The sequence below is a fragment of the Pelmatolapia mariae genome, linkage group LG5 (assembly GCF_036321145.2).
Source record: "Pelmatolapia mariae isolate MD_Pm_ZW linkage group LG5, Pm_UMD_F_2, whole genome shotgun sequence".
NCBI lineage: Eukaryota > Metazoa > Chordata > Actinopteri > Cichliformes > Cichlidae > Pelmatolapia > Pelmatolapia mariae.
Genome location: NC_086231.1, coordinates 23301686 through 23314963, shown reverse-complemented (window position 1 = coordinate 23314963; position 13278 = coordinate 23301686). Strand labels below are relative to the sequence as shown.

Sequence of the window (13278 nt, the reverse complement as noted above, 5' to 3'; positions counted from 1 at the left end):
GCCTTCCATGTGAAAACCTATTCTCTCTACAAAAACATGGCAGCACAGCTTAGGTTTGCAAAGTTTCATCTCAGCAAATCATAAGATTTCGTGAACAATGTCCTTTAGACAGACAAGACCAAAGTGGAGATATTTGACCGTAATGACCAGCACCACATCTGGAGAAAACAAAAGCACAGCCTATCAGCAAAAGTAGCTCATATCAACTGTTAGACATGGTGTTGGAAAGATCATGATTTGGGCTTGATTTGTAACCACAGGACTCAGGCATCTTGTAGTCGCTGAGTCGACCATGAACTCCTTTGTATACCAAAGTATTCTCAAGCTTGGCCGACACTGGGGCAACACGACAATGAGCAATAGCACAGCAGCAAATTTACAGCAGAATGGCTGAAAAAGAAAAGAATCAAGGTGTTGCGATTGTCCAGTCAGTCCAGAACTCAACCTGATTAAATGCTGTGATGGGGACTGTGAGAGCTGTGCATGAATGAATGCCTGTAAACAACAATGAACTGAATTAACACTGTAAAGAAGATTGGGACAAAATTCCTCAATGTGAGACACTGACAAAGTCAGACCGAAAACGATTCCTTAAAGTTGTTGCTGCTAAAGGTGGTTCTACTTACTTTTTTCCCAGGACTGTTATAGGATAAACTGAGTGATTACCTGCTTTTTTGTGCTCCATAATGTTTCAGTGTTCAACTGTCATCTTTTAACTGATTATAAAAGAATATGCTAAAATAAAGGATGAAACCAAATTTTCTTTCAGGAGGAAGCTGCAAAAGACTGCATTCAACATCAATTTCCTAAAAACCTTTTTTATTAGAACAGGATGGTGAAACTTGTCAGCATGAAACATGAGAATGAAAACAACACAGTCCTGTCACCGTTAAAGACATACACACCAGTATCTGTAAGCATGTGTGGTGGATGAAGTCGGGGTCACCTCTGGGAGTAAATCCATGAACCGATGCTCTGCCTGCCAACACATTATTTTCAAGTTCTCGTGCACTCACTTACATATGCACTCAAACTATGCGTGGTTCACCCTGTCCAAAGCAATGTAGAAACTTTTCTTGTCATCCAAACAGTGCCAGCCGATTGGTCCAATCTCGCAGTCTGCACAGATGAGGTACTTGATCCTCCCCACGTCGTTAGTGAAGCCTACGTTCTCAAAAGTGTACATGTCATCCACGAACCAGTGGGCAGTCAGTGTGTCACCGTCCACTGAGGCCTCTGTGCTGCTGAGGCCACTCTTTTTCCGCATGGATGGCAGGAACAGCTGGTGGCAGAAAACACAGGAACAGATGATTTAAAAAACAAAACAAAAAAACTTGTGAAAAAGCACAAAATTAGGAGTGAAACAGGGTAAGCATGAAGGGGTTTATGTCAGCCTCCAGCTCAGATTTAAGTTTCTCTCATCTGTTGAGCACAAATACAGCTCATCTTGAAGAAACAGAGTTAAATCCCTGATTTTCTACTTTGCATTTGAGCGCAAATAGGATGTTTTTCTTTGCATAGAATTAGCTGAGTCTGGAAAAAATTAAATAAAAACCTCCAGCACCTGCAGTTGTATTCTGCTCTTCAAAGAGTCAGCATATCCTAAATATCCATGTGCCTTTTGCTCACACATCTGCAGAGCCAAGTCTGTCTTTAGTAACTAAGGCCTAAAGAATACATCTGTTTCCTTTCTTAATTCAGTAGCAGCACCTGCAGTATATTTACTGAAAAGCACCCTGAAGAATCAGTAATGACTTTGGTGTTTACAATCATTGGTCATTTTTTTATTAGGTACATCTGTTCAATCGCTCATTAATACAAATAGCTATTCAACCAATCACATGCCAGCACCTGGCAGCATACAACCTGCTGAAGTTTAAACTGAGCATAAGAATGCAGAAGAGAATCTCTGAATGCACAACACCTACCGATCTTCTGATTGTGGCTTACAGCAGGATAACACTCAATGTAACAGCTCAAATGAACTCAAACTGGTTTCTTGAACATGACAATGAGTTTGCTGTACTCAAATCATCTCCACTGTCATTAGATTTCCCAAAAAGCGCCTTTGGGATGTGGTGGAAGAGCAATTGTGTGATGTTTTCATGTCAATATGGACCCAAATCTCACGAGGAATTTTTCCACCTTGTTGAATCTCTGCCACAAAGAATTAATGCAGTCCTAAAGTCAAAAACTGGTCCAACCTGGTCTTAGCAAGTTGTACCTAATAAAATGACCAGTGAGTGCATATCTGCCTCTGATTGGTTTGTTTCAGCAGCACTTTGGTTTGGCTTTATTATCCTTTGAAGCACACAGGAACTCCCTGATATTAAAACGATGAATGCCAAAAGAGACTGAATGCATGCGCCATACCTCCTTCTCCGCTAACACGGCCGTACCGGGGCAGAGCACCTTGGACCCGCAGCGTTGACACAGCACAGACTTGCTGTTTTTGCCGTCATCAGAAACCAGGCTGGATCGGTCCGTGCTTTCTTTCGATTCCTGATCCATGTCGATCCCCAAAGAAGAGCAGGTTTACTCGGACGAACGAGCACAAAGAGGCTCAGGGGAGACTTCCACCAAGAAAACCAGGCTGGTCCAAGAGATCTCCGTTAACTGTAACGGTTAAGGAGATGATGTTAATTAAAGTGCGATCTTAAACAAAAAAAGAAGAATAAAGGGAGGACACGAACAGAAAGGGTGCACCGGAATTACGAGCCGCGCGGAAGTCCCTAATCCTAATTCATTTTTCTTCACGTTCCAAATACAGGTCACACATATTCCTAAACCACAGCTTGAAAAATACATTTAAAAAGAAAATTTTAACATAATGCAGTCCAATGGGATGACCCGTATCTTCATGTGGGCTAACTCCGGGTCTGACACTGACAGACATAAACCTACAGAGCACAGACATATGTTTTAGACACATGCATTTTACATTAAGCCAAATAACGCGTACCTATATGTTGCAGAAGATGCTCTGAACAAAACTGTATGAGACAAGCAAGCTAGCTCAAGCTAGGCAAACAATCTGATTCTCTGTGTGCCAACCAGTAAATGCTCCCGTGTTGAAACACGGAGCTGTGACTTGGTTCCCAGTTTTATTTTGTTGTTTTTTCTTCACTGTTTAACCAACCAACCAACCAAACAAACAAACAAAAAAAAATCAGCTTAGTTTAGGTTATTTTCCGTACGAAGAAGTATTAGGACCACATTTAAAAAAATAGTGTCCATTTTAAATATTAAAGTCAAGATTTTGAGATTAAACTCGAAATAGCATTCTGATCCAAAACCAACAAACAAACCAACAAACAAAAGTCGAACTGTAGAGATTCCATTTGTCGTTTTAAGCCAAACAACTGCCACGGCTCCTATGCCCTCTACAAAACGTGTAGATGAGTTAGTGAAACAAAATGATCAGTTGTCTTATCGTGTCCTGTGCTACAATATACAGGGCGTGATCATCCAATCCGAAGCGGGTGGATTATGGCTATCCTTGCATCTGACCATTGCCAGCCATTTCATTTTGTATAAATCCGGCCACCAGATGCAGCTTTCTGCTTACCGCCACAATTTCCTTGTAACTAAAACCGAATCCGAAGTAATATTTCACTATCCCATCTACACAAGGCATTTTGTAGAGGGTACAGCCGTGGCAGTTTGTCTTAAAACAAAAACTGTAATCTCCACATTTTGACTTTATTTTCAAAATTATACTCCTTCATATGTATACCTACTTGAGTATTGAATATTAGAAAAATCAGTACAGGTATTACAATAAAGCCTCATCAGTTATCATAACAAATTAACAAGTATCTGCTTGCCTAAGTTAGTTTTCCCCAAATGTTCCCCAAACCATTTCACTTAGTTTTTATTTTAGTTAACTATAATAACCTTGTTTCCAATATGTGGGCCGCGATCTTGCAAGCGAGCCGTCAGAGGGAATTTCCTGTATAAATAATTCAATTGCCTGAAATGCCTCTCACCATGTGTGTTGCCCTGTGGTAGGACAAACAGACTGAGATGCAGCTACTTAACGAATACCTTAACACTGAACCTCAGTAGACACTGACTTCAACCACCTCCATCTTCTCTTTCTGCAATCATGTCTCTAGTGTATAATATCACAGCTAATGATCAATATCTTCAAATGATTAGAATTCTCTTTGCAATATTGTCTATTTTTAGCTAAGTCACGATGATTTACATGCAGTTTCATGCTGCTCCTTAACATGAATGCTTTTTGTTACCACATTATTACCATCTTATGTAGTACTTTTGTAGATCTTATGTAGTACTTAGTACTATAACTTCAAAAGAAAAACTATGGGATAAGATGCACTCATATATGCTGAATCAAATGAAAATCCTTATGGAATAAATCTTATAAGATCAGATGAGGATAAAATCCTTTGGCTCTCAAATTTACCTTAGGAATCCTATTGGAGTTTTGACTTGTGTTTTGAAATGGAGTTTAAAATTGTCATGAAATGTTAACACTGTAAAAAGAAACTGAACTAGTGAAGCCACAGGGTTTAAAAAATACAGAAGAACACAAAAATAATATTCTGTTATTACAGGTGTATTTTTCTTTGAGTCAGTGCTGCAGTATAATTATAGCTAGCAAATGATGGACAAAATAAAAAAAAGAGGGTTACATATAAAATATTTGTAGGAGTACTATAAAGTACACAAATTATGTCTACTAAGTATCCCTGCTGACATGCAGCTGACCTGAGAAAAAGAACTAATATTTTAGGCTCCTGCGTAGTACAATATCGCACCCCCCCCCCCCAAAAAAAAAAACCAAAACATGTCAAACTGCATATACCTTATAGCTAAACATTTATCACCTTCAGTAAGTTTGAGGCTTCATTTGTGAATTAAAATTAAAATATTAAGTGTGTTCAGGAGTGCAGTTTTGCTAACACAGCGGTTTACATTTAATTTGTACCACTGACGATATGATACAATCAAATTATGTTTGAACAAACATCAAACCACAAAGGAAAGCACTGAAACATGGTACAGATTATATTCTTGACATGACTGAGAAGAAGTAGACCATGAATGCTTTTGTCTTCATTTTTTAAACTGGTGATGTGTCATTTGAAATTTCAAGTCATACATTCCTGTGACTGATGCTGAACCTGCTGAGTGTATGTTAATGTAATCAGCTGCTTGTAGCTGCCCTGAACCTTTAAAATGTACACTGGAGAAAACTGGACACCACATTTTCACGTGTGGAAAAGAATTTATTACAATAATTTTCCAAGATTACCATTAATAAATATTTAGGTTTACATTTCTGTGAAATGTATGATTTATCACTTTCTACACAGGACATTACACAAAGTCAAGAATACACATTGTTTTAGTCTTTGTAATAAAGCTTGAATAAGTTCATCTAGAAAAAGGAGTCTTAAATTGAAGTTCATACAACCTATCAATGGAAGTGTAAGTGTAATGCAAATCCAGTAATGATTCGAGATATATATATATATATATATATATATATATATATATATATATATATATATATATATATATATATATATATATATATATATATATATATATATATATATATATATATATATATATATATATATATATATATATGTATGGCAAGGAAAACAAGAAAAGTCAACATCTGGAAATCCTTGATACTCCCTTGACTCTTAAGATAGGCCATTTTATTTAAAAACATTTCCATTGGCCTAAGGCACAGGAATACTAAAAGTTTATACAGAGCATGTTTCCTCATATGGATTCTAAGTTTTTTAATTTAATAATGTACGCTAAGGTGTATTTGATATTTATACCTCTCACTTCATTTGAGATCTAGCACAAAAGAAAAACCTCTGACAAAAACACAATTGAACCAATCCATATCTGTACATTGTGCGTAGCCCAGGAACTAACTCTAGAAATTAATCCATGAAGTGCCGGGTGACTGATAAATAATGACTGGGTAGTTCTTGTCACCTCAATGTTTCAAGCGTCTTAGTTTAACCTGAACTAAGCTGATTTATTTTTATACAGCAGCTACAAACTCTTAGGGCTTTTCTGTGCCGTTAAATGATTTGAAAATGATCCATTTGGGATTTTTCTTGATTTAAACGATGCAACAGAAGCAGAAAAGAAATATCCAACCCTGTGAGGATCTGATTAGCTTTAATCCATGTGTTATTCAGACACTTACTGTGCGTAGCTCTTATTTATGGGGCCTAAGCTCTAAGCTTTATTCAAAAATTATTTATCTGTTTGCTGAGCAGGGAGTGTCCACATGAACAAACGAGCTGTGGATGAGCTGGAGTTAGCCAAGAGGCAGTTTTCCTCCTCCAGGCATATGGTTTAAAGAAACCCTAAAACCATACAAGAACGTAACACTTAAGCTTTGACCGGGCTTTCAGATAAACTTGTGGTTTATTGCTGAGTGGGCTTATGTAACAGATAAATGAATATGTGCCGGTACACACACCAAAACAGACAAACAAAAACAAAAAACAAGTGCTGACAACCATGCCGAAAACTAGATGCTCCCAACCACCTAAGCTGTCTTCAGCTGCTCTACACCAAACTCTTGCTGGACAGCACATTTATCTACTAGCTTCCATGGAAAATAGGAAAGGAATGGTTTACAGTATGTGCCTTCTTCTACAGCACAAATTGGTGACAAATGACAAAGTGGCTGGGGTACTAGTAAGCTGCAGTTTCAGGAATACATGACTTTTTTTTGGCTAAAATCCCACTTTTATCTTAGCTGAAAATGCAGATTTTAAGCTTAATAACAATTTTATTAACAAGTAGCGCCTGTTTCCACCATGGTACATTGGCTAGTTAATGCTACTTTACTGAAGCAAAAAGGAGCCAAAGCAGAAAGATCACAAAAAACCCAAACAAGATGTTAAAAAACATCAGAAGTATAGAAGGAGGAATAAGTGACTATTTTGAATTCCAGCAGCATTTTGTGTTTGTGTGAGTGTGTGTGTGTGTGAGAGAGAGAAAGAGGGGGCTATAGAGAAAAGTTTAAGTCACAGTCAGGCATCTCAGAGCAGAGAGTCATCTGTGCATCCTCCCTCGAGGCCGTATCGGAACTCCTGCAGGTTGGAAACGCCATAGAAATGGATGAACGCTGCTGCCACGACCAGAACATGAAAAATCTGATGAGAATGGAACTGACAGAAAGAAAGATGTGCATATTAGCAGCATTTATTATCATTTGCTTGGTATTTAAACAAACTACCAAAGATACATCCAGAGGCTACAGCTGAGTATAACACTGTTCCTTTAGTCACTCACTCCCTTCTAAACCTACAATAGACTGTAAATACTGAGCTTTGAACTTGCTCAGAGGGAGGAAAAACTTACCCAGATGTCGCACTTGCCGGGGAAAAAGCGTTCAGGGATCCTGGCTGCGTACAGACCAGCGCCGGTGATATACATGGCCCCCATCAGGTAGAACCAACCCATCTGGCCGACTGTGGTTGCCTTAACAAAGCCCTCCTCAATGGTGAAGTGCATGGTGGGAACAATGCCACTTAGTCCGAGACCCATGAAGACGCCTAGAAACATGGATTGCAGTTACGTGTTATTAGTTTCCTGAAAATATCCCCACTGCTCAGAAGAGGAATAAACGGATGTGTGATAAAACTGCAACCAAAACAAACTGCTGCAAGTGTAAACAGTGTGTATGTTCCTTTACTGGTGCCCACCTGCTCTTGTAGGTCTGTGACGAGGTGTAGAGAATCGGTCCCACTGGGCGACAATGATGGCGGCAATGCCGAGGATACATACAATGGTGAGGTAGATAAGGCGAGGCTGAGGGGAACAATAGAATGAGTAGTACAGCCAGGGCACGAAGGAGCCCATGATTAGGAGGGCGATCCCCGAGTAGTCAAGCCTGAGGAGAGAAAATGAGTGTTTGGATAGAAGACCTACAACAGAAATATCAAACTCATTTTACATTGCCGACCACATACAGCCCACTTTGATCTTAAGTGGAACGCACCAGTTTAACTCCTCTTTCTGTCGGTGTAGACAAGTTTAGAAATATTTTAATATTAAAAAAAGTGCAAGTTCAAAAATGCCTCTAAGTTTTTCTACATGAGAACGAAATGCTGCTTTGGTCTTAAATTGTAACAAATAAATCTGTAAAATTACAGAAGAAGTTCTGTTAGCTCATTGTGCAGACTGTCCTGCAATTATAAAACAGATAATTTTTGTTAACTGAGAGAATGTCCTCTTTTTTTTTTTTTTTTTAACAGCGAACCCAATGTAAAAAAAACCCCCAAACAAAATCATAGATTTTGTTAGTAGACAGTGAAATTGGTGTAGTATGAATGGAAATAGTGGAGGTCTTTATCAGTAGGAAAGGATGTAAAACTTGTGAAAATACAGTTAAAAGTCTAAAATGCATTCTGTGCTTCACATTTTTCAAAGTCATCAGGTGGGCTAGATTGGGGTCTTTTGCGGACTGATTCTGGGCCCCAGGCCTTATGCTGCAACACCCCTAATCTAGAAGAAGCAAAAACTAAAAACTTTTTCATGTTTCTGAAAAAGAAAAACAACAGAACTTTGTTTCCAGGTCTGTTCAAAACATATATTGTTGAAATATAATAACTGCTATGTAAACATGAGCTGTGGGTATATTAAGTATAGTGATGCTTCAAGTCTGCCACAATAAATACTCTGCATCTTTAACCACAGATCAATAAAAGCACTGACAAACTCTGGGGTCAGGTTCTTGTTAAATGACCCTTGGAACATGGACAAAAAGGGTTGGCATCAAATCACTAGCTCCTCCTGTTCTTACAGTAATATGTGTGTGTGTGTGTGTATATCAGTTAAACATCCAAACAGAAACATGTTTTAAAATAAATACTAAAGTCACTTGATGATTAAACAAAAACTATAGAGGATTTAGCACAGCGTTATAAATATTTAATCAATATTACACAACACTCAAGGCGACAAGTTCAAGTTGCATGTGTGATTTGAAGATGCGACTGAACTTTAACAGCCTCCATAAACAAATGAAATTTTATTTAGTCTGACAGAAATTAATCGTTCATGATGTGCAAAGCACCGTTTGACAGTGTGAGGCCTTACTTGGAGAATGTGCGAGACACTTTCTCAGAGTGGCAGTAGACCGTATGAAAAAGCCAGGAGAAGCTGAGGCAAAGCACAGCACCCAGGAAGAACATCCCAAACACAACCTTCTCTTGCAGTGGGGCCATAAAATACATGTTGGGCCGCAGCATGGTTAATGTGCCCAGACACAGGAATAAGATCAGCCCTGAGAAAGACAAAACAGGCGGGAAATATGCAGAATGACTCAGATGAAAATATTTTTGACCATAATGAAAATTTTTATCTGCTGCTAATCAGTTTGTAATGCTCACCTAACAGGTGAGTCCAGATGTTTCCTGTTTCAGTGTGAATTCTGAAGATGCTTCCGAAACAGGCCCGGAAAGATGGCATGGGTGGTCGATGTCCATGCAGGAGGTAATCATTGTCCTTCAGCCACTCTGGCAGGACATGAAAAGGGATTACTCTCCAGCGCCCCTCCCAGACCTGAAAAACAAGAATAACTTTTGCTCAGAGAGGCATAAATTCTGAGTTTATTGTGAGGGTCTTCAAATAAAACACACAGAAAAATGAAAAACAATACAGGAGTTATATTCAGCATGTTAAAGATTGTGTATGAATTAAAAAAACAAAAACAAATATGGAAACATGTCTGAGAGTTTGAAGGCAAAATTAAACATACCAATATTATTAAAAAAAAAAAAAGTACTCCGTAAATGTGTCATTACAGAACTGTGACCTAGATATGAAAGACATTTTTCAGTACAAAAAAGAAGTGCTCATCATTGCTCTTGTGTGGACTACTTACTTAATGAACACAGTTTCTTGTGATTTATTAAGAACACTGACATATTCTTAATAGGCCAATTCATTAGTCTTTTTCCCTCAACGAGTTCTGTTTAAGCATTAAAAGACAATTTTGGGTTTTTTTTGTTTTACCTTATGTACAAACTCCTCCATCTTCTCCATGGCATGGTGAGCCTGTAGCGGTAAGGTCAGAACCTCACCCACCTCATCATCCTCCTCTTCCTCATCAGCAAGCATTGCGTCTCCCTTTAAAGAGGTTACGACACTACTGAAGTTACAGAGAAATAACAGCTTCTTTCTTTGTTGCTTATTCTGAAACAGTCCTACCTCAGGATGGACACTTTTGGATACTGCCTGCCGCGCCCCTCCCTCTTCCAGCAATGGCCCCAGCTCCATCAGCTCAACATCTGGGACCTGGCAGTCCTCAGAGATCCGGCAGTCTGCATCACTGGCAGACCCGTTTCGGCCTGACATAGGGAGACTGCCTGATGATCCACTCACAGTCGATGTATTCTGCTTCAGATGGTATACTTGAATTTCCTCTTGGGGGGCACCAGAATTGCAATCAGCTTTACAATCTAAGTATGTCAACACCTTCATGTAGTCTGACTCCAGTTCTCTTCAGTCCTCACAACACTCAGTGATTAAAACTACACAACTAAAGACTGCAACAAAAATAATAAACTAATAAAAGAAAAGTAAAAACAACCACAATTAAATAACGAATATCTATGATAAGACTTATATTACGTTATCTACAGACAAAAATGCCTCACAATGCAAATAAGCTAGAATTAATTATGAGATGATAACTGTGGAGGCAAGAGGCCAACAGTGTTATTGGCTGATATCTCTGTTGTACAGGATAAAAGACTCATTTCGAAGCACCCAGAGCACAACCTGAAGAAATAAAAATGAACTGCTTTGTCCACGACTTGAATTTGGAATATTTAAACGAACTAAACAAAGCAAATCAGGATATGTTGTGTTTTGTATTTAGAACCTGACAAGTATGTCCACTAATATGGAGCTCTAGACCAGGGATGTCACCTAAAACCTGGTCTGAAAGGGGATCAGCTTTAAGTAACTGAGAACACAAAAGCAGAGCCTGCCAGTAAGGAGAAAAGAGGTGACTGACTTTAACCTACATATTTAAATAAGCAGCATTTGAATGTAACATGTTAAGTTTACATTTATCAAATGAAGGGTATATCCTATGAACGCTGATGCTGATGTTAAACACTTTTCTTTTTTTTTTTTTTGTGCCTGCGGTAAAATAAAGCCATCAGTCCAATTTGCTTCAATTGACCTCATTTGTAAGTGAAGTTTCTGTTTCCATGTTACTGTGTCACTATTAGTAAGCTGCTATATTATATCACTATAAAACATTTAGTATAAATAGTCTGCATTGCCTTGCTTCAGGTTTATGCCTAACTGAGAATAAGCCTTTGTAGAAAAACAAAGTGAACAATGAACGCAATCTGTCTGTGATGCCTTGTTTTTTGATTAAAGTTTAACGGTTATTTCTGCACTTCTGATAAACAAAATGTCCACTGTGCTTCAGGAAATGAGCCCCGCTAAACAAAACTGGTTAGAAATAATCACTTTATTACAGATAAATGCTGCTGATTTCCTACTTTCACTCTAAATGAAACCTCTTAAGAGGTTCTCAATAACTCATCTATGCCATAAACCCATCTACTTGTCATTTCATAGGACTTCAACAGCTCAATAATTAGCACTCACGATGCAATTTATACGTCTAGTACTTCTTAAAAAAAAAAAAAAAAAAAAAAAAAAAAAAAAAAGGACATTAATGTGAGCTTCGCATGAAACCCCTGTGTTACTGACCAAAGAAATAACAACAAGGAAACAAAAGAAGTGGCTAAACTTGTTTAGCTGTACGTCTCCGGACAAGTACAGCACGACGGCAATTCTTAATTCAGACAGGATAACGATTTATGTAACCCTAGTACTGACTGCACACATAACACATTTAACCATTTTACTGTTTAGCCCAGGCTCCCAGACGGATGTTGATTAACGTTAGCACAGCGTCAGACGAAACAGGGACCACAAAATGTAAACAACACCAAGATACAGAGGATTTGATACAAATTCTCAGTATCAGTACGCTTTCTTACACTTTTTAAAGAGTAAAGCATTAATTGTAACCTTCTCCGACAACGCTTATAATGAGCTGGTCTGAGGTGCTATAATATCAGGTTGCTAACGTTTCCTTTAAGCTAGCGCCGAGCTCTCGCTGAGGAGGGGACAATTTTCAGAGAATTAACTTAATAATAAAAGTATTTACGAATTCATCAGTCTGAAGTATTATCTAGAAGCTTTACTGTCCCAAGATCCTTTATGACAAGTTCATTTAAAGCAGAAAAGTTACCTGGCAGGGTAGCCTTCAAACCAGGAAGGTGAATTATTTACCGACGAGAAACACAATTCTTTCCGGAAGTTGAAATCTCTTTTGTAAGCCGAATCCAGTTCTCCTTTCAAAATAAAAGCACCCATTCGAATGTCGAGAACAAGTCAGACGTCTTCACGAGGTCAGAAAAGGTTTTTAAATTATAAATTTTAGTCAGTGCAATTCCAAAATGACTTAAACAATGTAAAAATATTGTTTTTAAATGTAAATGTTTACAAATGTAAAACAGACAATAGTGCAGCCCCCACCCCATTACACAATAACTGGTAGGACTGATATGATACATAGGCGAATGCGTAGTGTTGGAATCTTTGCACTGGTGTAAATAACCAAAATAAGTCCTGATGTCTGCTGATGTGGTCTGCTGCCATAACGGTCAAGAAAATGTTTTTATATGCTCCTGTTGTTGCATATAGCTCTTTTATTGCTATTTTTTATACTTGTCTTTTTTAAAATCTAATTTTATCCCACGTCGTCCGTTGACAGTCACCAAACGTAATTTTGTTGCATTTATTTTTTTTAAATTACAAATACATAATCTTAATCTTAAATCTAAATGATATCAAAATTAATTTACTATCGTGCATAACTATTACACTTTCGTTTCCTCTAATTAGCTTTTGTTTTGAGTTTAGCCATTTATTCGTTTCAGCAATAATTTAACTCTTTTTAATTATTCCAGTTTGGAAGAATTTTATTATTGTTTGTACAACACTTTTTGAAGCGTTGTGTCAAACACTAAATATAAGGACATTTCTGTATAATTTATGTGTACAATATTGTTCAGTATCTATTTTTATTTAAATTAACCAAAATTGTTTTTTCACACCCTTGTCTTTAGTTTTGTTTTTATAGTTCTAACTATAACAGCCTTGCAATAATCCCTTTCAAATGACTCAGAGGTACAGTGCCTCTATCTGTAAATGTCACAGTGTAAT

General features: G+C 37.8%; 2 protein-coding genes across 2 annotated transcripts; both read right to left on the bottom strand.

The window, feature by feature from the left end:
- Nucleotides 1-808: 808 nt before the first annotated feature.
- rabif (RAB interacting factor) lies at nucleotides 809-3115 on the bottom strand. Its single transcript, XM_063473101.1, has 3 exons — nucleotides 2963-3115; nucleotides 2374-2616; nucleotides 809-1282 (listed from the first exon to the last, which is right to left on the bottom strand). Exons 2-3 carry the CDS (start codon nucleotides 2509-2511, stop codon nucleotides 1034-1036), a joined length of 387 nt encoding a protein of 128 aa, XP_063329171.1. The 5' UTR covers nucleotides 2512-2616; nucleotides 2963-3115; the 3' UTR covers nucleotides 809-1033.
- Nucleotides 3116-5613: 2498 nt separating this feature from the next.
- On the bottom strand, nucleotides 5614-12399 carry adipor1a (adiponectin receptor 1a). Its single transcript, XM_063474302.1, has 8 exons — nucleotides 12302-12399; nucleotides 10231-10445; nucleotides 10036-10149; nucleotides 9411-9582; nucleotides 9118-9304; nucleotides 7722-7909; nucleotides 7378-7571; nucleotides 5614-7184 (listed from the first exon to the last, which is right to left on the bottom strand). The coding sequence occupies exons 2-8, from the start codon at nucleotides 10375-10377 to the stop codon at nucleotides 7056-7058; spliced, it is 1131 nt and encodes a 376-aa protein (XP_063330372.1). The 5' UTR covers nucleotides 10378-10445; nucleotides 12302-12399; the 3' UTR covers nucleotides 5614-7055.
- Nucleotides 12400-13278: the final 879 nt, after the last annotated feature.

What these genes read in the sequence shown, in the direction of transcription:
- rabif (XM_063473101.1), bottom strand. Translation starts at nt 2,511, where the DNA reads ATGGATCAGGAATCGAAAGAAAGCACGGACCGATCCAGCCTGGTTTCT. An exon ending in CCGTGTTAGCGGAGAAGGAG is followed by an intron (nt 1,283 to 2,373) that starts GTATGGCGCATG and finishes TTCTGCCACCAG; the next exon opens with CTGTTCCTGCCATCCATGCG.
- adipor1a (XM_063474302.1), bottom strand. Translation starts at nt 10,377, where the DNA reads ATGTCAGGCCGAAACGGGTCTGCCAGTGATGCAGACTGCCGGATCTCT. An exon ending in TCACAGACCTACAAGAGCAG is followed by an intron (nt 7,572 to 7,721) that starts GTGGGCACCAGT and finishes CCATGTTTCTAG; the next exon opens with GCGTCTTCATGGGTCTCGGA. An exon ending in CCGGCAAGTGCGACATCTGG is followed by an intron (nt 7,185 to 7,377) that starts GTAAGTTTTTCC and finishes TCTTTCTGTCAG; the next exon opens with TTCCATTCTCATCAGATTTT.